This window comes from Sphaerodactylus townsendi, linkage group LG16, assembly GCF_021028975.2.
Source record: "Sphaerodactylus townsendi isolate TG3544 linkage group LG16, MPM_Stown_v2.3, whole genome shotgun sequence".
NCBI lineage: Eukaryota > Metazoa > Chordata > Lepidosauria > Squamata > Sphaerodactylidae > Sphaerodactylus > Sphaerodactylus townsendi.
In genome coordinates, this window is record NC_059440.1 from 19852628 (window position 1) to 19877785 (window position 25158).

At 45.5% G+C, this 25158-nt stretch overlaps 1 protein-coding gene across 1 annotated transcript in view; it reads right to left on the minus strand.

The window, feature by feature from the left end:
- Window positions 1-10403: 10403 nt before the first annotated feature.
- The window catches only part of LOC125445459 (calmodulin-binding transcription activator 1-like), a 507643-nt gene continuing 492888 nt past the window's right edge, over window positions 10404-25158 (minus strand). The window contains exon 5 of the mRNA XM_048518495.1: window positions 10404-10585. Coding sequence (XP_048374452.1) covers window positions 10439-10585 — 147 coding nt within the window. The 3' untranslated portion in view covers window positions 10404-10438. The remainder of the gene's footprint in view (window positions 10586-25158) is intronic.

The following is a 25158-nucleotide window of genomic DNA, read 5'->3' on the forward strand; positions in this document are numbered from 1 at the left end:
TGTCCCTTTGCTAACAAAAGAGGATGGGGAGAAAACACAAGCTGTCTGGCTAAGATTTAAGAGAGCTTTGAGGAAGGTTCATTCACCTGGGGGAAGTCTCTCTGCAAACAAAGTAAGCTTCAAAACTTAAAGAGAAATGGAATTTGCAAGCGTCAAGGGCTTTGTCGATTACAAGTGATTGCTTATTCAGGAGCCAACACTCTTGATTAGAGTCGTAACAACAGGCCAGCGCAAAAGGGTTCTCTGCTTGTCAGTCATGGAACAGCTCCCTGGATGGGGCACCTTAGATGGTGGGCAGCACTGGCTCTGGATTGCCCGACTGCACATTTTGCCCAGAAAGTGGGGGAAGGAGCACAGGGAGCCTAACTGGGTTTATGACAGATGCTCGTCTGTGTACATCTATCTGTGTGCCCAGCAGGCTGTTCCACCACCTAGCCAGGCTCTGAGGAAGTCACTGCTGTCAGTTAACACTCAACACCAGGCTTTCCTTCCTTCCTTCCTTCCTTCCTTCCTTCCTTCCTTCCTTCCTTCCTTCCTTCCTTCCTTCCTTCCTTCCTTCCTTCCTTCCTTCCTTCCTTCCTTCCTTCCTTCCTTCCTTCCTTCCTTCCTTCCTTCCTTCCTTCCTTCCTCCCTCCCTCCCTCCCTCCCTCCCTCCCTCCCTCCCTCCCTTCCTCCCTCCCTCCCTCCCTCCCTCCCTCCCTCCCTCCCTCCCTCCCTCCCTCCCTCCTTTCCTTTCCTTTCCTTTCCTTTCCTGCTTTCCTTTCCTTTCCTCCCTCCCTCCCTCCCTTCCTTCTGTCCTCCCTCCCTCCCTCCTTTCCTTTCCTTTCCTTTCCTTTCCTTTCCTTTCCTTTCCTTTCCTTTCCTTTCCTTTCCTTTCCTTTCCTTTCCTTTCCTTTCCTGCTTTCCTGCTTTCCTGCTTTTGCTGGCTGTTGCACCGACTGCCTAGAGCCAAAACCTCCACCAGTCAAATCCAGAGAGAGAAGCAATCTCAACTTTGGCTGGTAGTGATACAGCAATGAGACTGCTGTCCTGTAGCACAAGAAGATAATTGTTTAACGTTCCGATTCATTATAAATAACTGGAGAGAGGAACAGACCTCAAAGGAGGGGGAGAGGGCTTGATTTTGCATCCTGGATTCGACACAGCTATCCCATGGGCCGTGAGACTCAGAAATGGGAGAACTTTCAACAAGTTTCTGAGCTGGGTGGAAGTCAGCAGTTTTGCTCTGGCAAAGTTTTCTGTGTGTGTGTGTTTGTGTGTGCACGTGGAAGGTATCATACATATGACACTGCCCTATACTGAGTCAGATCATTGCTCTATCAAGGTTTGTTGCTTTAACATTTAGCCATGGCCCTTAAAGGCTTACATTTTGTCTTGCCAAAACTCCAGATTGTGTGACACAATGCCTTTGGGGTATGTGGAGATGCCCAAGGTAATTGACACACTGCAAAGCCAGTCAAAGCACAGGCTTAAGCTATCAAACTATTAGAGACATCAGAACATACTAAGAGGTCTAGGACAGCCTATGGATATCTTCAGACTCTGGACTAGCTTTCTCCTGGGCATGTGGTTTTCCACAGGTCATAATTTGTTCAAGGGGAATTGTTCCAACCTGTCACCAGACCTCCCTAATCTGAACTGGGAAAGTTAAAGAACATGTTTATCTATGGTATATGCTGTTCTTACAGACTGGGATGGGGAGGAAATAGTAACATGACAGTGGCGTAGCACCAAGGGGACGGGGGGGCACGCAATGCACCAGGATGTGCCCCTGTGGAAGCGTGGTGAGGGCTTGGCATGGCGTGGCGTTCTGGGGCAGTGGCAGACGGGGCGTGGCAGAGGCACAGGACACACATGCCCCAGGCACAGTTCCCCCTCGCTCTGCCCCTGTAACATGATATGTATTATCAAAGGCCCTCATGGTCAGAATCAATTGGCTGTTGTGGGTTTTCTGGGCTGTGTGGCCGTGGTCAGGTGGTTTTAGCTCCTAACATTTTGCCTGCATCTATGGCTGGCATCTTCCAAGGCATGTCACTTTAACATGCTTCTGAAGATGCCAGTCACAGATCCAGGCAAAATATTAGGAACTAAAACCACCGGACCACAGCCACCCAGCCCAGAAAACCCACAACAGCCAGTAACACGATACTTAAAAATCTTGGGTTTTCATGTTAAAGATTCAGTGGCAATTTTTGATTTGGTGCAGCCCTCTCTTCCTATATTTGAGTCCCAGCATCTCTCTTTTTAGAAATGACCTCTGGCCACCACATTGGCATAGGTGTCTGGAAGCACGTCTGTCTTCTTTGTTTCCATAATATGCAGCTTACTGCGACATTTTAGCACAACATTGAACTTGGCAAGAGTGAACTCAGGGGTCCAAGAAACACATGCACGCACACAAATGCCCGCTGTTAAAGACGCCGAAAAGCTTACTTTCGCACACACACAAACTCCCTTTTTTGCTACAAGGTAAGTGACCACCCCATCTGAAAAAAAAAACACTGCAACAGGAGCAAGCAAAGCTGAATGTGCCCCTGGGCTTCCAAATGGTTCACTTGTTCTATTGAGATAGATTTCAGCCCGTGCATGCAGAAAACTGTGGAAAGAAGTGGGAGGCAACGTAGGAGGTGTGTGTGAACCACATTGAGGAGGGTAATGACGTGGGAGGAGATATGAGTAACGTGTGCATGTAGCCGTGATGGGATGTGCGTCGTCGTTTAGTTACAGATTCAGCATCCTCGAGCCATAACCCACACTGGCCCCCAGACGAACGCATGGTTACGCTCAACACAAACAACAGGCACGGAGGCAAACACAATGCAGAGTTTCTAAGCGTCTGGTGTGCTGGAGGAAATTCCATTGCTTGCAGTTTAATATCTGTGTACTGCCTGGGGTGGGCAAGGCGCTGTACCCAGCACAACAACGGCACAACAGCGGCACACCCCTCCTTAGGTAACTAGCCCCTCAGAGAGTAGGCAAAAACAATTTGTGTGGGGAGTTCATGTATAAAACCTAGGGGAGCCTTTGCAAATAGATATGCGATCCTCCACTTGCAGTGGCAACCATTCGGCACCAGAGGGTACCACGGAAGGCAGCTACTTTGGCATATCAAGCTCTCCAGCTAAACGATTCCTCCAGCTCAGTCCAGGCATTTATCGCCACCCTTTGTCCTATGAAAAAAGGGAATTATGGTGCTTAAAACATTAATATGGAATGATTAATTGATTACCTCATTAATTCCAGATTAAGCTGGGGAGTCTTAAACCACAGTTCAATTGGAACTGACCTTTTGTCAAAGGGCATTTCATTCGGGCGGCGTTGCCGAAAGCATTCTGACAGCCATGTGTTTAGGAATGCTTTAGAAATGAGAAAATGATTCGTATCTTAAAAAAAAAAAATCCACAAGGAAACTATTATCTTCCTGAAATGTTAATATTGACTGAATTAGAATGCTGATCTTCATTCAAATAGACAATCAGGGCAAAAGCAAGCTTATAAGGTAGGCTAGGTGGATGAGGACAGTTTGCCCAAGCTCACCCAAGGAACTTCATGGCTGAGCACAGTTCTGGACTCTCAGTTCAAATGCCTTGACTCACTAGTTCCAACATTAATGATGAATGGGGCATTGTCTGCACCTGAGAAACACCCCATTTCCCTTTAAGAGCATGCAAAATGCTGGCAAGGAAGCTGGGAGTCTGGTGAGGGGATGACTCTCCTCATTTCCTGAGTGATCTAGCCACTTGTATTTATCCAGTTGGAACAGAATTTGGAACCAGGTACGCATTTGGTAACATCCCATAAACGGAACACAGAAGGAAAGGAAGAAGGAGAAGGAGAAGGAGAAGGAGTAGGAGAAGGAGAAGGAGAGGAGAAGGAGAAGGAGAAGAAGAGTTGAATATATATCCCCCCTTTCTCTCCTGTAAGGAGACTCAAAGGGGCTTACAAACTCCTTTCCCTTCCCCCACCTTACAACAAACACCCTGTGAGGTGGGTGGGGCTGAGAGAGCTCCGAAGAACTGTGACTAGCCCAAGGTCACCCAGCTGGTGGAGTGTACAGGCTAATCTGAATTCCCCAGATAAGCCTCCACAGCTCAGGCGGCAGAGTGGGGAATCAAACCTCCAGATTAGAGTGCACCTGCTCTTAACCACTACATCAGGACAGCGTCCAAACCAAGAGGCACATCCAAGTGCAGCCTCTCCTCATTTACACCATATTACTTTCAAAGGGATGTGCTTCTGTACAGACATGCAGGTGTGTGAATCAATCCAGGGTCCACTCTAGCTAGTCACATATAACTATTTAGAACCAGTGCTGGTTATGATGAAATCCTTCCTATATAGTGCTAGTAGGGAATGAAACTGCTAGACATGGAGGATTAGCTGGTTGCCTGGCACTCTGGATGAATTCTGTGCTCCCCTTATCTCATAGGGAGACCAAAAGGAGGATTTTGCATTCCACTAGGCAATCCCTGATTGGTTAAGATTATGCAGCAAAGAAGGCTGTTAGTATTTTTCAAAAGTGCTGGACAGCAGCAGCAGATTGAGGAAGCAATGGATACAGATGGGCATGAAATACACAACAAAAGAACAAGGTTGGGATTTTTCGGGGGCCTTCTCTTCTACACCAAATTAATGAACTCTGCATTAAGGTCATGGAAGTACAGTCAAGAATTACTCAAATGACCCTATACATGGTGATGGTATAGTTGGGAAAGGCTTGTGTGAGGCAAAGAGAAGTATCCAGATGGACTCCATCTTTTGAGGGGGAGGCAACGTTACACCAAATTGTGTAAGTTGCACACAGCATGACCTGGGCCAGTTCACAAAATGCACATCCATCCCCTAACAAATGCAACATCAGGCGTTGCTCTGAATGAACGAAAATTCCATCACAGGTCTAAAGAGGTGGCGCATCTCACTAGACACTGCCTTCCATACAATCCCTTTTTCATCCATACATCCAGCTTCAAAGGTCACAATTCCAACATCCACTGGGACTTTGTTTGGTAGCATCAGCCTGAACCCCACTCTCCCCTGACAAAGTCACAATGTCCCAACAAGAGGAGCAATTTTCAGGTATGAATAACACAGCGGGGACAAAAATCTGAAAGGACATGTGTCCCTTGCTTTACACTGATGAGCTCGGCCAATTCTACACCCCAGGCAACCTCTGTGCCTCTGGGGCAATCAAGAGGCCTGACCTGACCGTACTGCAAAAGGTGAATGAACTTAAACTGTCTGTCTAGAGGCATTAAAGGAAGTTGCTTCATGGAAAAGAGCCTGCGGGTTGAAAGGCAATGCTGACCGTTAACCCCCTCCCACGCCTGCAGTGGAAGCTGCTCATGGGTCAAAGGGAGAAAAGAAATCAGCTAGATTTCAGATTTTAAAGAGCAAAAAAAAGAAGTCCCCATAAATTTTTACTGATTTTCTAATTTTAAACAAGCAGTTGCTATGATGAACTAGGCTCTCGGGTCTGAACAGAGAGAAGAATGATCACCGAGCATATAAATAGTTGGGTTGGCATCAGTCCTGGAAAGGGCTGGGGGAGGACCATAAAACGTCCTTCAAGAGCACAAACAAAAGCATGGAAATATTGGTGCGTTTATTTTAGGCTGACTGGTCCCGTATGCAAACTCTCCACGCGCACCAAGCTCCTCTTCAGCCCTGTCCCAGGGGAATGGAGCAGAATAGTGGTGACTCCCATTGAGTCTGACACCAGCTGAGCTCCGGAATCATTAGACCCCCCCCAACCCAAAAGCGGCACAGGTGGCCACAATCACCCTATTTCGAAATGACATATGACAGTGATGGCGAACCTTTTCGAGACCGAGTGCCCAAATTGCAACCCAAAACCCACTTATTTATCACTAAGTGCCAACATAGCAATTTAACCTGAATAGAAAAAACAGTTGGCTCCGAGGTGTGTGTTACTCAGGAGTAAGTTTGGTGGTAGTTGGTGGCTTTGCTTTGAAGCAACCGTGCAACTCTTCCAATGGGTGAATCACGACCCTAGGAGGGTTTACTCAGAAGCAAGCCCCATTGCCAGCAACCGAGCTTACTCCCAGGTAAAGGATCACGCTTTAGTTCTTCCCATGAAAATCAGTGGGGTTTAACAGCACTTAACAGGGTTACCTACACTGCTTCCCCAAAACTAGGTCTTAGGTTTAATGCGAATAATCGAGCCCAGCAGCCCAGGCCAGCCTAGATGTGTGGGGGGGGGGGCACTCTGTTTGTGTGTGCCCACAGAGAGGGCTCTGAGTGCCACCTCTGGCACCCGTGCCATAGGTTCGCCATCACTGACATATGACCAAGACGTGCTCAAGGATGGCTTGTGTGGTCCAACCCTTCCCGTTGTCACCACTTTGAAATAGAGACCGCAGCAAGGATTCCGCTCATAAGTGCCTCATTTGGCATGGCAAGAGCTCTCCGTCTTTCTTATTCCCGCTTTCACCCTTGAAGCTGAATGGATGCGTTGCGCAGGTATCTGAAAGAGGATTATCCATTCTTGGCCATCGTTTCCCCTCTCTTCTCCTCTTTTTTTCAGAGTTCTGTGACCTTGAGAATGCCACTGAAGGACGCCTGTTTCCACTGGGGAAAAGAGTTGTATGAATCACAGGCTTCTACTTCAACACAATGAAGGCACAACCTGTCCTTGCGGCTGATTAAAGCATCATCTCTTATGAATGGGGGCTCATAAAGAAAAGGGCTTCCAGTTGGCTTGCCTGAATCACAAACAGTTCCTCTAGATCTGTCGAAGGAACTGTCGAGCAGATAGCTCCACGAGGGGAACTACGGATCCACGGATGGAATGCGCAGGAGCCAGCGGAAGCTATTGCAAGTACAAGGAGGCATAGAAGCAATTTCAAAAAGAGGCCAATTTTTTTAAAAGGACATCACATTTGAATATCATTTTAGCTCTATGTAGCCCTTATGGCAGTGCTTTAAGGTGGGTCAGAACAATACGCATATTGTGGGGGGAACTCATAGCTACTGTCACTGGGCACTTTTCAACACACATCACTCCCTTTACATAGAAAACTAGCATGTCAGATACGTTGTCACCTGGCTGGTTCTTAATTTATTTGGCAGGAAGCATAGAACCATATGAAAGCTTCCATGTCCCAAAGTCCAAAAACAGTTTTACTGCCTCTTGGGATGCTTGAACATAATGGGGGTCTGTGTCATCTTGGAAAACTGAAAGCGGGGGCACAGATGACTTGCGTTGAAAACTTTTCATGGTGCCCTTGGGAAAAGGACACTTTGCTCATCCATACAAAATTTCTGCCTGGGAAAATTCCTACCGGTCTGCCTTAAATTTCACTGAAGGCAGAATCTGGTCATGAGAATATAGCTTGTGCCTTTTGGGAGGGGGGAGGAGAACTCAAAGAGGAGCCGGAGAGAAGAAACAGGGAAGATGGGGAAGACTTCTGTGGATTCTGTGGATGCCTTGTACCAACAGAGCAGATTACATTTGGAATTGCAGTCAGAATTCTGTGTCACCCCATCCATCACGGGCAGCAGTAGAGATGGGAGTTTAACAATAAAATATACAGCTGTCCATTGCCTCAAGCCTGCTGGACACTCATGAAAGTTTTGCAGCACCCACTCAATGCAAGCAGTGTGCAGGATGCTACGGTAAGCTTCTCATGCCTTTCCTGCCAAGAGAACAGCTGAATCCGACCTGGGACATTCCATGAAATGAAGGTGTTTGTGCACACACAGTGGCTGATTTCCTCCCTTCTACCTCTCATCTGTCTATTGCATCTACAGATGGATTTGAGGTATTGGCTCATTTTGGACTTTTGAATTCTGATGTCCACATTTCTCAGGAGGGTGCTGCATCTGGACAGCCAGCGTGGGGTAGTGGTTAAGAGCAGGTGCACTCTAATCTGGAGAACTGGGTTTGATTTCCCACTCTGCCACTTGAGCAGTGGAGCCTTATTTGGTGAACCAGATTTGCTTGTGCTCTCCAACACATGCCAGCTGGGTGACCTGGGTCGAGTCACAGTTCTTTGAAGCTCTCTCAGCCCCACCCGCCTCACGGGGTGTTTGTTGTGGGGGCAGGGGAAGGGAGAGGAGATTGTAAGCCCCTTTGAGTCTCCTTACAGGAGAGGAAGGGAGGATATCAATCCAAACTCTTCTTCTTCATCATCTGGGTTCATAAAGGTTCAAGGTGGTCACTGTAGGTATCACACCACAGAACTCTTAAGCTAAGGATCAGCTGCTACAGAATATGGCCAAGGAGTGGGAATCTCAATCCTTCCTCCCACTACCAAGAATCTCTGCATTGCAGCAGGGCTTTGAGGCCTTGAAAACAAGGAAGTGGCCTCCTAGGTAGCAACTAGAGTCACCAACTCTGGTTTGGGAAATTGATGGAGATTGATGTGTGTGTGTGTGTGGGGGGGGGGGTGTTGCCTAGCAATGTCAGAGTCTGGGGAGGGGAGAAAGTTCAACAGGAATCTGATTCCACACTGTCCAATCTTCAAAGCTGCCGTTTCCTCCAGGGGAACGGATCCATGCAGTTTGGAAGCCAGCTGTCCTTCCAGGAGACCTCCAGGTCTCACACGGAGGTGGACAGCCGGAGCAGCCAGCAAAGCTGCCAGGTCAGCTGAGCACAGTGGAGAAAGAGAGGTCCCTGAGGCCCCCTCTGTCTGCTGAGGAGAGCAGCCTCTGAACCTAGGACTAGTGATTCATGCCTCTCCTTTGCAGAATCCAAAATCTCTTGGAACAGCTGGGGTCCTTGGCTCCCCTACGGAGCTGTCTTGTTGAGGAATCAAAGAAGCAAATGAGGACAATTCAGGGGTTTTGGAGGCAGGAGGGATGATGGGAGGCTGAGAGAGAGAGAGTGGGCTTGGGAAGCAGAAGTCCAAAAAGTCCAGAAAAGACTTAGCATTTTATCAGTCTCAGGAGCACAAAACTGGACTGCAACATCTCCTAACCAGCCTTGACATCAATACAAATCTGTTTTGGTAGGGGCTCCAGTGGGTGGCACTCCTAAAACTAGAGATCCTCGGGCTGAGAACCTCAAACAACAGCCTCACAGCACTTCTCTGTATTTGGCCACGTGTCGCATTTCCCCAGCAGTGCCAGCTTCCTGATAGGCACTGAGCTGCAGGCAACACGAAAAGCAAGGTAGATCCATTGATTTCGGAAGATCTCACTTCCAGGTAAGCAGGACATGGGTTCCAGCATAGCAGGTGCAGGGAAGAAATCATTAAGCCTACTTTCTCTGCATGTTGAACAATGTCTTTCTTCTTTTCAAGGAAGGTACCAATCAATAATCAGAAGAAAACACAAAGTAAAGTTGAAAGCTAGTCCACACAGACCTCAAATAATTGATTTTTGAAATTAGCATTGCTTATTTTGCTACCCTTTGCAAAACAACGCTCCATCAGCATCACTGGTCATGCACCCCATAATGTTCCGGTGATTTCCTTCAAGTACTCAGAACCTATCTAGTGCAAACAGTGGGTGACGCGCAAACCTCCTTACAAAGACATCTCTTTTTAAACTGGGATCACACTGTCCATTTTAAACAGATTTCAAACAAAGAAGCAACACAAAACCAGAGGGATGCAATCACAATTTTTGCTTGAGAATCCACACCAGAAGATAAGATGTTAGGGTCATTGTCGTCCCCCCCCCCCCACACACACACCTTATAGCAAGCAATCTCTACTTGCAATAAGTCCCCCAAGTTTGTTATTGTGAAAATGATCAGAACAAGAAGAGACCCCCCCCCCCAAATCTTAGTCAATAGTGTGCAAACTGGATAAACTTGTGAAAGTAGGCAGAGATGGAGTTGTGCCAATATGCCATCCATTTTACAGGGCTTCGACCCCTGGACCCAAGATGCCAGGTATGGATGAAACTTGAGCCCCATCACTCAGCTCTGGCCAAAAAAGGGAACTGCAAGAAGAGCAGTGATACCAACAAGGAAATATTTCAACCACAGCAGGTATAACTTAGTCAGATGACAGCCCTGGCTGCTACATAAACTCCCAATCAAACTTGCCTCCCAGTTGAGGACTCTGCTTTGCCTGTTTCTCCTCCAGACCTTGACTTTTTTCAACTCACCATATTCCTCTAATCAATCAGGGGCTGGAGGAGATCTTTGCATCCCTTTTGCCCAGAGACACTGCAGCAAAGTGTTAAAAAAGACTTGACTCCCCCCATCATCATAATTCAAGCACCTTTAGCCAGGTGACTGCATACCACTGCTCAACTTTCCTTTCTGCTCTTCATTGTCAGGCATTTGCACCTTTCTAGCAACATCAGCCTAGATTTCTCACATCTCATTCACAGACATTTCCTCTTCAGCCCGTGATTTTATTACCCGAGAAGCTCGCTGAACTGCTGCCAATGAAATACCCATTCAGGACAGAAGAACCCGCATGCATTCCTTCTACAATCACAAGAAAGCAAGGTCAAAACCGTCCTAAAAGCCAACCAAATCAACTTTCAACCTGTAATGAACCACTTGTTGTATGATAAAAGTCCAAAGTGTTCTTACCTGAAGAAGCCAGTAGCACCTTCTGTGGAACGTGGGGATGATCGAGGAATGGACGTAACAGCCATAGAGGCACTAGAAGGCAGAGAAAGAGAAGAAAGTGGAAGTTAGAAAGTTGCCAGAGAGTTGATGCAGTCACTGTGGATCCAATTGCTCCAGTTAGCACTACAGAAGGAGAAGGCCACATGGCTCATTGTTAGAGCATCTGCTTTGTCTACAGAAGGCCCTAGGTTCAATCCCCGGTATCTCTGGTTAGAAGGATATCAGGCTGTAGGTGATCTGAAGAACTTCTACCAAAGACTCTAGAAAGATTCTTTGTTGTCACTTTGACATCAAAGTGGAACCTACTATGGCCGGGAAGATCTTCCTTTATTCGCTTTTAATTTTTTTTAAAAAATAGATATAAACAGAAGAGAAAAATGGAAGGAAAATCAACACAACATTACAATTATATCAGCAAAGAAAAATAAAAAGATATTACACACCATATTCTAATAAACAATAAACAATGAATGATAATAGCTGTGAAAAAGTATACAGAATAGGATAATAACGAACAGGGAACAATGATTACCATATTAACCTCACAAAAATAATAATATACTCTATACAATATTTGATACCAATATGAAACAGTTCTATATGATAAATTATATCAAAATAAAATAGATGAGAATGATTGACAATAATAATTATTCTTATAGGTATCTAAAGATATTTCCCCAAAATAAAAATTAACATATTATTATATTATTGTAATCTATTAATATGTGTAGATGTTTTTGGAGTCCTTTTCCATACAACTTATCATGAAGATTAATGATAATTGATGTACATCATTTCATCAAACTTCTTTTTCAGCTCCTCATTTTTAAAGAACAGAATAAGTACTATGCTTTCCATTTATCTTGGAATTCTTTAATTGGTCGCCTATTCACAAAGTTCATTAGCTTTGCCATATTCAGCTAATTTCCTTCCCCAGTCCTCTCAATATGGACATTCTTCTGCTTTACATTTTGCTGCAAGTGTGATTCTAGCCATTGTTACCATATATTGAAACAATTCTTTTGAAATTTTTGGGCAATAAACTGTCTACTTTTTGCATCCATAAAAAATTATTTTTATTTTTTTCTGAGTTTCTGAATTTATTTGTTTCTAATATTTCTTTGCCTTTCTACCCATTCCCCACATGTAGTAAAAAGGACCATCCACTTTGCATTTCCAAGCCAGTGAGATATCTCGGAAGGTTCACAGAGAAGGCACGGAGGAGAGAAAACGGTCCCTTTTCATTGTCCTTGGACCATGGTAATCAGAGATTCAATTTTTGGAGGTTCAATTTTGAAATAGCATGAATAATAACACACTGTAGATTCTACAACCTCTTGCCTCCTCTACCAGAGAGGGTAAGAATTTCATACATCCTGCCCCCCACTCATGCACACTACAATGGACTACATGCACACTACACGCACACTATCAGCAGACCGTCAGGATGCAGGACTCGGTGGCATTACAGATTCCTCCTCACTGCTTTCTCTCTGGAAGGGAATACAAGAGAACCAGCTGCTCCAGCAAAAAAAGCTCCTTAAGGGCAATGGGTCAAAACAGGTCTATGCAACCCCTTTGGCCAAGCTTCCTCATTGGTCTGAGCAACAAGTACAAGGTAACGCTACTGCAGATTCAGTGCTGTATGAGACGAGTCCCTCAACATCTTTAAGGTTCCTTGCCCAGTTCTCCTAAAAACCAGTAATTATGACCTTAGCTCACAACGGCGGGTCGCAGACGCTGAATACGAGTGAGAATCACAAAGACTCGCAAATGTAAATGCCAGAGCCAGCAGTGAATCGGATTTTTCAATGGATTAATATTTGTACATGCAATTGTTCAGGGGAGTTGGGAGAAAAGACGGAAAACACTAGTAAAAATTAATTTTAAAGTTTCCTAGGTGATTAAGACCGCAAAAGCATTTCTTATTAAAAAAAAAAAAGCAATACTGCTTTCCTTCTCCTTGGATGCTAGAAATCTAAGAAGAAAAGAAATTATCTACCCATAGAAATCTGCTGCATCCGGGAGAAAAAAAAATGCAGCCAGGGCCGACTTGCTGTCTTCCTGAGTGCAGAAAGTTCACAGGTGAGCAACCAGATATGCCTACCCCTTATCCGCAACCTAAAGTGGTACAGTCCAGAAAAGGTGGGCTTTTAGGTGATGATGGAAAAGTGAAATAACTGCCTTTCTAGCTGCACTTAAGAAGTTGAAGGCTGAACAATAAGGGAGAGACCACTATCTATGGCAATATGGGGATAAAATGGGCTGTGGGTGAGCAAGTGCTGGCCCTTGCCTTCCTAGCAGGCGTCAATCCATCTTTTCCCTCCCTCTGCCCATCTGTTGGGACCCTCTCCTCTGTCCACTTCCACACAGATGCTTTCTCCCTTCTGTCCCAGTCTATCCTTGGCGCCATGTCACCAAGACGCATTTTACGTTTGGCCACCTTAAGGCCCCCTTAACGAGAAATGTGGTGGTTGCTATACTGTTTCATATAAAGACGCTAGTAGATTGTATATTCCTCCGCCAAGGAACAAAGCATGCCGGATCTTCTTTGTTGTAGAATGCTCTGCCTGGGTCCTAGAGCCTACCTAGTTCTGCTTCCCTTCCCCGTTGTTTGAAAGTTTGAAAGTAAAAATACATTTTGGCACAAAATGCTGTTGTTTCCAAGTACCATGTTCAATAATGCACAAAATAATTGTTTTGAGAAAAATAGTGAGTAAAAATGAATGAGAATTCTCATATTCATTCAGGACTATATTCTATAGTCCTGAAGCATACAATTTTCTCAACTGAGCAAACTAACATCTTTATGTGGACATGTCAATAGACAAGCTGATAGTTCTGGTATTGGAGTATTGGCTGCTGATACCATGGGTGCTCTCTGTTCCTGAGTAGAACTCTCCTTCAGGCAACAGTGAAGTAGTTAAGGGGGAAGACAGACTGATGGTTGGAGACTTCCTTTCAAAGGGGGGAAATTGGCTCCTAGAATTACAGAGGAAAGAATTTCTCTGTAATTCAAGAGAGGAAACATGAGAGACCGCTCTGGATTCCAAGTTATTACGTGGGGCTCTTTTCTTAATACTGCCTCGGCAAGCAAGTTTCACAACCTTCAGTTGCCAAAGCATTTTAAAATATTAACGCTATTAAGAGCTATATACACTGTAAATATTTTAAAACGAGCTGCTCCGTGTAAATATTAGCAGCACCCGGATGCCATAAACCAGAGGATTAAGATAAAGCAGTTTTCAGATAAAGCAGAACTTTTGCATCCTGGCTTCTACAACACTGAAATAAATACCCCAGCTGAATAAGTTATGAGCCTCTCTCTCTCTCTCTCTCTCTCTCTCTCTCTCTCTCTCTCTCTCTCTCTCCCTCCCTCCCTCTCTCTCTCGCACGCACGCACGCACGCATGCACGCAAACCAGAGTTCCTTATGGGTGCTTAAGATCTCCCATTGGCAATAAGGATGCTATTCAGAGTTATCCCTGTGTCTGGAAATCACAGCAGAACTTCTGGCCAGGGACATTGTTCACAATCCATGGAAGGGGTGAGTCCCTTTATTTCTGTGATTATTTCCACCATCCCAAATACTGGCAGGACATTTATCTCCAAAGCAGATGTGCACTTTTTTGCAATGCAGATCTGAGTCAGAGGTGTGCATGGCATGCAAAAGACCATCCGCGCTCAGCTTAATTGCACATCAGGCACCTCATTCAAAAGGAGAGTTAGTCGCCTCTCAGAGCAGCGTCACACAGCCCTGAGTCACTGCCGTGCCTTGCCTGGGTATTATCCACACATGACTGAACTGCACTTTAGCTAGCACATCCAGTCACTGCCTTTACCTACCTGGATCTGATGTGTCCTGTTCAGGACACTGCATCAGTGAATCTGTGATTTCTTAAATGCAAAAGCTGAAAATTACAGAGCTATTTCCAGTATCCCAACTTTTGGGTAAGTCTGAGAGACCTAAAGCATCGTTCATACTTTTGTCCTTTGGCTCCTGGGGCCTCTGTGCCACACTTTCCTGATGCCGCACATTGTGTCCCCGCAGTCATTCCACATCGATAGGTCCAACTCATGGATTGGCAGATTCATGTTTCTGGAAGATGTTGACATTCCCTTGCCTTCCTTGCTGAAATCAGTCGGGCCTGAACTCAAACTGATGTCAAAAACCTTCAACAGATGGTTTGAAATTTTTGGAGACACCAATTCTTGGAGGGCCTCTTGGTTCCCATGTGGATTCCAAAGAGGCTGAGTGTTGATTTTGGGACCATCATGATTCTAAGCCAGGGACTGCAAAAAAGCTGGGAAGATACAAACCACAGACTTGGAGTCAGAGCTGAGCATTTATCTCTCATTTGAAGAGGGAAAGCCTAGACCTACATGAAAAGGAAGTCTACTGTTCAGTTTTCCTCGGTGGCCTTGGACTCCTGAACTGGCTCTGGAATTCCCTTAACAGTCATTCCTCTTGTTCCCCTGTGAACTTCCACCAGAGAGGCCATATGATATACTGGGAAGCAATGGAACGGCCTAAGAGTGCATATCTTTAACCCAAGCCTTCAAGTGTTGTTACCACTGCTACAGACAACTGTGCAGTTTTCAAAGGCTTAATTGTGTTCTGTATGGAGCAAGTTGACTATGCACTGGAACTGTCCGTGGTCCTGCAGATCTCACTGCTCTACCTTGCTTCCTATACATCTTTCATATTACTGCCTCCCAGTTACTTGTAACCAACATAACCGAGTGACTTCTTGCTTGAAGCCATGGTTCCCAGGATCTTGCCCATCACTGCAACAGTTCCATCCTACCAGGAAAGGGACCAGCTAATGTATTACTCAGCTTCCTTTTTGACTGAGCCGACCCAAGCTTGGAGTTCTCAATTCCCACCTTCTTGTGAGTCTCAGCACAAATCCCTCCAGACCGTACCCTCCCCCCAATGTAGGATTTCTAACCATTTTATTATCACAAAAATACTCCCCTCCACTGCTTCTGATTTATTTAGCACCTATGACACTTCTGGAAATGAAAAGAACTTGGAAAACACTAAAACAGTAGAAGCATTTCTGGCTTTGCATCCTTAACAGGTTCCATAATAGGATTAGCAGGAGGGGAAAGATGTCAATTCAGGTGAGTCATTAAAAAAGGACACACTTATCAGGGAACACACCAAGGAGAGATGCTGCTTTTGCTGCTCAAGATAATCACTCACAATACTGGCGTGAATTAAGAAGGATTTTCAAGGCTGCTGGCTTCTGTCACAGAGTTATTCTTACAAACACAAAATGGCAACGATTAATGATGCTTTCAAATACATTGGGGGGGGGGGGGGAACGGCACCACTGCCCCAACAAAAAGAATAAGAAATGGAAGCAGATAATATGATTCAAAGAAAACTGTAGCACATTAATCCTACTGTTTGAAGGGAAAAGGAAGTGAATTCTGCTTGTCACATACATCAGCACCACAAATGGCAGGATGGTTTTCATAGAGAGAATCCAAAGCTGCTCAAATAAACAGCCTGAAGATAGGAATCTACTTCAATGAGATGCCTATCCATTTACCCCATCCTCCACGGAGTTCAAGGCACATACATAATTCTCTCACCTCTGTTTTATCCTCACGACAACCCTATAAGGTAGGGTTGGCTGAAAGAGAGCAATTATCCCAATCAGCCAGCAAGCTTCACAGTAGATCGGGAGGACTGAACCTAAGTTCCAGAACCCAGTCTGGTGACCTAACCAGTACACATACTGGGACCTCAAAACACACCAGGTTCAGAAGGGAACAGAGGTGTGTGGAATCAGTCCATGTACTTTGCAGGCAGTGAAGAGATTTTAGATTGGCCAAGCCAGGCAGAAATACTGGGGGCCTTTTGTTCTTGATGGTCCCCATCATCAGGGACCAAGGACTGAAAAATACACTTTTCATGCCTGAACTTGGCTAGCTGTAATCGACATTTCTAATACAGAATCCCTTTTAGATCCTTTGAAAAAGCTTCACCGTGTCTATTCATTCATACAAATTACACAGAGACAATTATCCTGACTGTTTGACATATGGGTCGAATACATGAATAGTCCCACAATATGAATTGAAATCCCACAGTACCTAATACAACTAATCCATGATAGAAGTCAAGTGCTGGAGCAAAGGAAATAAAGAAGGTGTCCGGTAAAAAGAGGCAAGTGGAAGCTCAATCGGAGGCAGGACAGAACCCCTTTGTGGGGCACTGGAGATTATCCCTGCCTGCCCTTGGAGGATAAAGATTAATAGCTCTGTGGAGATTGCAAAACTATGGAAAGAGGGGGAAGGGATCACAACTGGAATCATCAGAGAATGCTATGCGTGGTTGTAGCTGCAGGATGAAGAGGGGTGGCACAGCTTGGTGGCTACCTTGAAAAAGGAAGGAGCTTGACAAATTAGGCCTTGAATCCCTCAGTACTCTATTGATTCAAGAACCTCCAACTTCCCCTTCTCCATGGTGGGAAGGGCTGGATCATCTCAAGAAAGTATACATCTGATGAGGGTGAGGCCCTGTTTTGCAAACAGAACACAAATCACTAAAAGTATAACCACTGATTGAAGCAGCCACACATCCAGTGGCAGCACTGGTAGCTCAAGTTCTGCAGGGACATCCACAGTGGTGGCACTGGTAGCTCAAGTTCTGCAGGGAGACAAGAGTCTGTGTGGTACAGCAGTTGGTGCATTGGACTCAGGTTCAAATGTCCATTCTATCATCAAGCTTGCTGGGTACCCTGGATCCAGTCACACACATTCACTCTGTCTATTCTACCTCACAGAGTTACCGTGAAGATAAAGCAGGGAGCGATTGTATTCTCCTGAGCTCCTTGGAGAAAGGGAAAGACAAAAAGGTACTGGACGGAAATTGAAGGGCTCCCGTGGGTTTCTCCTGTCTCTGTACTCTGTTACTGACACAAGAAACTTGTTATGGAAGAAAAACATCTTGAATCAGTGGCAACAGTGTACTCATAGCATAAGGACATCTGCCTTCAACTTCAAGGTGATCCCAGAGCACTCATATCATGGCTACCACCATCTCAGATACCTGCTTTTCTGATTAGGTGACCCACAATAGTCGAGGCCAGCACGCACTACTGCACTTCTATTGACAGTTCTCCATAGGGTATGACATGATTATGCTCTAGTGCAGCAGTGGCGTAGGAGGTTAAGAGTGGCGTAAGGAGCAGCAGTGGCGTAGGAGGTTAAGAGCTTGTGTATCTAATCTGGAGAACTGGGTTTGATTCTCCGCTCTGCCGCCTGAGCTGTGGAGGCTTATCTGGGGAATTCAGATTAGCCTGTACACTCCCACACATGCCAGCTGGGTGACCTTGGGCTAGTCACAGCTTCTCAGAGCTCTCTCAGCCCCACCCACCTCACAGGGTGTTTGTTGTGAGGGGGGAAGGGCAAGGAGATTGTAAGCCCCTTTGAGTCTCCTACAGGAGAGAAAGGGGGGATATAAATCCAAACTCTTCTTCTTCTAGAGATGGCGCCATTCAAATACTGGCCAAAATCAGTTTTGAGTTCCAAACATTAAAGAGAGCTGTTTTAAATATCAAAAGGAAATTGGAACTTGCTTTGTTCTACATTCGCTCCATAATTTTATACATTAAGTGTTTTCTTCTGCATTTCTTTATGGTGTGTGGCCATCAAGTCATTGCTGACTTATGGCAACCTCAAAGAATTTCAAGGCAAGAGGCATTTGGCGGTGGTTTGCCATTTCCTGCCTCTGCGTAGGCTTAATGCTCTGAGAGAATTTTGACTGGTCCAAGGTCACCCAGCAGCTTCCTGTAGAAAAAGGGGGGAATCGAACCTGGTTCTCCAGATTAGAGTCCACTGCTCTCGATCACTACGTCACACTGGCGCTCTTTCTTAATGGACCCACTGTGAATTTCCGTGCATTTCAGCTTTAAGACTGTGTTCTATATGTTTTCTATGCATGTAGCAGTCTATACTTCCACTATGATAATACATAGCAGCAGGAATAGACCAGGTGTACTGCTCCACCAATGGAAAAACTGGTGAAAATAACATACAGACAGTTCTGCTCCACAACTCATGTTGGAATAGGTTACCTCCTTTCAGGGAGGAATGTGGAGATAATTGAAAAGTGAATAATTTCATTCAGACCTAAATGAGCAGTAAGTGCTATATCCTCTATGCATCTGTAAATGCCCATGTCTGCCCCCATGTCTCACCCCTCCCTGATTTCTCTCCCCACCTCCTAGCACCCCAGCAGTCAAACTATCCATGCACATACTGCTGACATACAGAGTGTGCAGTGGCGGGTCCCCCAGTGATGCTGGGCAGCCTGTATCTACAGGCTGCCTGACTGTGCCCCGTAGGAGAGGCTCTCGCCCCGAGCTGTATGATTTCAGCTTTTTGTTTCAGACTTTGCACAGTCGGAAGAGGAGGAATAGCTGCAGAGGAAACAAATCTTAATAAATCCAGCCGCTGGAATAAAGACGACATGAGTGAAGACTGCAATAAAAATTAAATGCATTTCCAGATAAAAAGACATAAAAATCATGTCGAAGACATCAATTTGGGAGAAAAAAGGGGGGGGGGAGCTTTCTTTCTTTTTTTGGAGGGGTATGAGGTGGGATTTCCAAGATTAATAATGTATTAAAGGCTATAAAGTGAAATAACAGCTAAAAAATTGATAACATGTTACAATTGGATTTAAAGAAATCAGGGAGTTGGGGAAATGAATTTAAGTGTCCGGTGGCTCTAGGCTTTGTTCTTGGGAAAGGTTGGTTGAACAGAAAGGCCCAGAGAGCAGACCTGCCTCAAGTAGCAGAGGGGCAGAGAGAGAAGGGCGTGTGTGTTGAAACTGGATATCTCAGTTGCCTCTTTTAGTATCTTTTCAGCCGAAGAAACTCACAACCTCCATAACTATCCCAGCTTGAGGAAGAAAGGAAAAACTGGAGGGTGGGGGTGGCGATGGGCATGGGGGGCATCCCATCAATCTTGCACTGACTTCCTTCCCATAGCCCTGTAGGACTTTGAAGGGCAAAGTCCTCACTCTTCCCAAGCAGAGCAAACTCCCCTGAGAAATTCCTCTGGTCTCAGCCCTCTTCAAAACCCCTCAGATGTTTTCACTGAGAAGAAACCTTCAAATTCAATTTGAATGTCACACAAGGTGGTGGCAAACAAAGCAATGTACAAAATCTAACAGAGGAAGTTTGCTCATCTTCTGTTTTTGGGGGGAGGGGAGAGGAATCTCAAAACTGACATTTCTACAGAGAAGAGCCCCCTCCAAATTTAGTCCTGGTGACACTTCTGGCTACCTTCCACCCCCACCCCCCTTTTTCCATTTCTCACTCTCACACATGCAGCTGCATGGGTCTTGTTTCAACGGATTGCTATCCCCAGCAGCTGCAACACATCTACTGTGACAATATTGAAAGGACCAATCAAATGGGCCTTTCTCAAATTGGAACCCATCTCAGGTGCCAACTAACTAGAAAAAAACAACAGGGTCAGCCACAAACCCATCCCACTAATATGGGGCCATAACAAAGGGAAGCAGTTCATACCAGCCTGCCTGCCCCTAATGAAATACTGCACAGAAAACCCAGACAGTTTCAGAAACAGGGAAAAAAAACTGCTTTAGGACCCTGTGGAGCAGAAGGCGTCTCAAGCCTTGGTTCACTTCCAAAGGAAGTTGTAGCTGTTAGTTACTTTTTTATGACACCCACATTAATGCTAAATGAGTTGATTATGATCAGTTTATCACAATGAATTAATGATAGGGGAAATGAATGCATCTCTCTGTTTATGGCAGCCGTACTTGAAAAATTGGATTTCCAGTCAATCTGAAAGAATCACTGATCACCCGCATCACCGCATCCTCCTGCCAGATACATTCAGAGGGACATTAAGAGGTACCCAGCGTAGAAACAACTGGCACAATTGATTGGAACAGTGTCCAGTGGAAGCCCAGTTGAAATGAATGGAAATGGTACAAGAGCCTTGTGCAGGAGAACTTCTTGGTGGGTTGTGCCAGTTCTGACTTTAATGCATATGGAACTCACTGCCACAAGATTTGGTGACAGTCACTAGCTTATATGGCTTTTTTTAAAAAAGGGCATAGACAAACTGGCTGTCGTGGGTTTTCCGGATTGTTGCCTGGTAGCTTTTGTTCCCAACGTTTCACCCACATCTACGGTTGGCATCATCAGAGGCATGTTTCAGTGAGATGTGTCTCTCTCTATAGCACAGCGTGGAGTGATTGTGTAGTGGGGTATGTGTTTGTCCACCTTACAGCGGGGTAAGGCACATTTGCATGTGGTTGGCTGGTGTTCGTTTGCCGTGGCATTTGAAATCACAAGCCTTCCATGACATACTGAATTAAATGGCAAAAGGAATCATGGTAGAGGGAGCAATGATTGACAAGGGATGAATCTGAACTAATGTTGAACACAGACTTACAAGCCTTGCCCTTCCCACTCTTATGTACCTCCCAATGGGAATTGCCAAGTGTTATGAACACAAGAGTATTTTTCTGAGCAGGAAATGTTCTATTGTAGCTGCCAAGTAATACAATAAAAGCAAGTATAAAATTATAGCTTTATTGATTGCTACATTTAAGATGGTAAAAGTATCTTCCATTTCAGATTCATAATTACCAATAACACTTCTTCAGATTGCACATGGGAACTTTTCCTCCCCAGTCCCATGATATCTCCATTACTTAGGCCACATTGTTTTTTCAAAAGTTTGTTCTGGCTCAATTAGTGCAGATGGTGTATTTACTCTTGTTCCCTGGTTTCATAGTTGAAAACATGAATTAGTTTCACTGATCCATGGATTAATGGCTATGGCCATGGAAGATAGGGTTCCACTGAATTAACATTAGGTTCCACAAAGTGCTGCCTAAAAGGCAGACTATCTTCTTGGGGAGGGGGAACCCTGAATTTTCAAAGGCTTTCACGGCTGGATTCAACTGGTTCTGGTTGTTTTCTGGACGGTGTGGCCGTGGTCTGGTGAATCTGTGTGGCCGTGGTCTGGTGACACTGTGTCATTGGGGTAGGTGGAAATCGGACACAGTGTGTAACAGACTTCCCTCTGTGATATGCCTCTGAAGATGCCAGTCACAGATGCAGGCGAAATGTTAGGAACAAGATCCACCAGACCATGGCCACACAGCCTGGAAAACCCACCAGAACCACCCTGAATTTTGGTTGCAAAATAGTTGTGTTGTGTTTACATTCCTTGGCAACTTTGCCCATTGTGCTGAGACTCAGATAAAAGCATTTCCTCTGACCCAGCACTTCTGCAGAACAATCCCAGAATGCTTTGGGAACACCTGATCCTTTTTTAATCTGGAGATGCTGTGGGGCTGAGCCTGCAAGGCCTTCTGCATACAAAGCAGGGTCTCTACCACTGAGCCACAGTCCCTCCCCAAACGTATGTTTAATGGTGCAAAAAAGCTGATTGCACATGCATGATCTCATTTCCTGTGGGCTTGTCTTACCCCACCACTGCCTCCCCATCTGCTCTTTGCTTAAGAACACAAACCGTTAACATTTGACTGCTAGTGAGGCATTCCCCCTTATGACTGCTTGATTAATGGCAGAGGCAAAGGAACTGTCTGGATTTGGAACAATGCACACTTCTCTCATTGCTCCATGGAAACTGTTTTCCCCACCCACACCCCCGCAGCTTCATACGAACATAACAGCAGGACTGTGCTCCACCTAATCAGCATGTAGGTTTGTGCAGTGGCCGATGCCCCTGGAAGGCCTTACAAGCAGGGCATGGAGCCTAAAGCAAGCCCATGCTGCTTTCCCCCAGCAACGGTATCCAGAGGGTTACTGCCTCTGCCCATGGAGGTTTCATTTAATCATTGCAGCTAAAAGCCAACAATGAAATTATTGTCAAAGGCTTTCACAACCGGATTCAACTGGTTCTGGTGGGTTTTCCGAGCTGTGTGGCCGTGGTCTGGTGGATCTTGTTCCTAATGTTTCACCTGCATCTGTGGCTGGCATCTTCAGAGATGTATCATAGAGGAAAGTCTGTTACACAAAGACTTCCCTCTGTGATACACCTCTGAAGATGCCAGCCACAGATGCAGGCGAAACGTTAGGAACAAGATCCACCAGACCATGGCCACACAGCTCGGAAAAATGACCAGAACCAAACAAAATTATTGTCCACATATTTGTCTAAGCCCTAAGTCATCTATGATGATGGCCAAAAATGCTTCTGCTTGCAGTGAATTAATTACTCTACATATAAAGAAAAAACTCCTTTTGTTTGTTCTGAAGCTAATGCCCGAAAGCTTCATAAGGGTACTCAAGGGTACTTTTAGCGCGACAGGGCAGGAACAAAAGTTACCTCATTCATTTCCTCTTCTCTGTGCATAATTTCATTGACCAGTCTATAACTGTATTTTCTCTAAAGACACAGATCCCTTAGCCTTGACTCATGTGTAAGAGTGCAATAAGTCTGAACTCCAACATCATTTGTGTTGATGTTTACATCACCATTTTCTGTGAACTGAGCATCCATCTCTGACATGAAGCACTTTAGCTATGCCATAGGCCAGCTTGCAGGAGATAACCTGTAGATAGGATCTTTTTGAGAGCCAGTTTGGTGCAGTTGTTAAGAGCAGCAGACTCCAAAAGGAGAACCGGGTTCAGTCTCCCTGTCCCTCCACGTGAAGCCAGCTGGGTGACCTAGGAGGACCAACCACAGTTCTCTCAGAACTCTCTCAACCTATGCGGAGGCATACAATAGCAAACCTCCACTGGACGTCTCTTGCCTTGAAAACCTGTAGGGTCACCGTAAGTCAACTTTGACTTGATGGCAAAACCACACACTCTCTTGGCCTAACCCATCCAATTGGTTGCTACTGTGAGGCTAAAATGGAGGAAGGGAAAAGACCCTTTGGGTCCCAACTGGACACAGAAAAAAACAGGCTAGAAGAAGAAGAAGAAGAAGAAGAAGAAGAAGAAGAAGAAGAAGAAGAAGAAGAAGAAGAAGAAGAAGAAGAAGAAGAAGAAGAAGAAGAAGAAGAAGAAGAAGAAGAAAAAGAAGAAGAAGAAGAAGAAGAAGAAGAAGAAGAAGAAGAAGAAGAAGAAGAAGAAGAAGAAGAGTTTGGATTTATATCCCCCTTTCTCTCCTGTAGGAGACTCAAAGGGGCTTTCAATCTCCTTGCCCTTCCCCCCTCACAACAAACACCCTGTGAGGTGGGTGGGGCTGAAAGAGCTCTGAAAAACTGTGAGTAGCCCAAGGTCACCCAGCTGGCATGTGTGGGAGTGCACAGGCTAATCTGAATTCCCCAGATAAGCCTCCACAACTCAAGCGGCAGAGCTGGGAATCAAACCTGGTTCCTCCAGATTAGATACACGAGCTCTTAACCTCCTACACCACTGCTGCAGGGTATAACTATAGCTAAATAATAAATCCATCGTCTGTTTCTGCCCAAAATTGAATGAACAGCCTTTCTTACAGGAGGGAACCATGATGCTTTCCACAGAATTCCTAAGGTGCTTCAGTAAGGCTCAAATTGTTTTGCAGGAGGATGTGCCTTAAACTATCACATTCCTCTTTTGTCACCTGCCAGTTTGCAACCGGCCTCCTTTGGCAACCAGACAGCTGTAAATCTGCTCCCATTCCCCCACCTCCTGTCCCTTTGCAGTCATTTCCACACGAACAGACAGAAGCAAAGCAGTGTCCACCCAGGCCTTCATATAATTAAAAAATCAATGGCTATTTGCTTGTGCAAAACCTCCTGGCAAGAGCGCTGCTTACCATAATTTAATATTTCAATCAGTCCCCCCCAGTTGTTGGTTTCTGTTTCACCGACAACGCTTGCAAAGAGGCCCAGCTCCTCCTGATGCGATGGAAATGCTTGCGCTCCCTGAAGAGGATTTAATTATTCTCACAGTCGGTTCCACATCCTCAAGCTCACAACAGGAGCCTGAGCCAGCTGTCCTTCAGGGCTGCTTCTCAGAGGGACCAGCTTCAATAGACACCCAGAGGGCCACCTCGGAGAGAAGGGATGGGTCCATCAGCTTTGGAGTAGAGTTTGCTCCACGTGCTCTGCCTTTCCCCAGTGATCCCTAGAGAAGCATTAGCTTTCTTGATCTCAGTTTTAGATCGCAATTCTAACCATAAATTCCTTGCAAGTCATCCTTAAAGAAGGCAGCAGACAGCATGAGTCATGCCAGTTGACAGGGAGCCTGCATGTGAACTCTGGCAGGTCCTAATAAAGTTGGAAATGTGGGGCGGGGGAGCGGGATAACCCATTCTCATCAGATCTCTGAACCTAAACAGGGTCCGCCCTTGGATGGTTGACCACCAAGGAAGACTCTGCAGAGGAAAGCAATAGCAACCACCTCCGCTTCTCGCTTGCCTTGAAAGCCTCTTGCTGGAGTTGCCATAAGACAGTTGCAACTTAATGGCACTCACAAATGCAATAATAATAAGAAGAGTTTGGATTTATATCCCACCTTTTTCTCCTGTAAGGAGACTGAAGGTGGCTTACAAACTCCTTTCCCTTCCTCTCCCCACAACAGATGCCTTGTGAGGTAGGTGGGGTTGAGAGAGTTCCGAAGAACTGTGACCAGCCCAAGG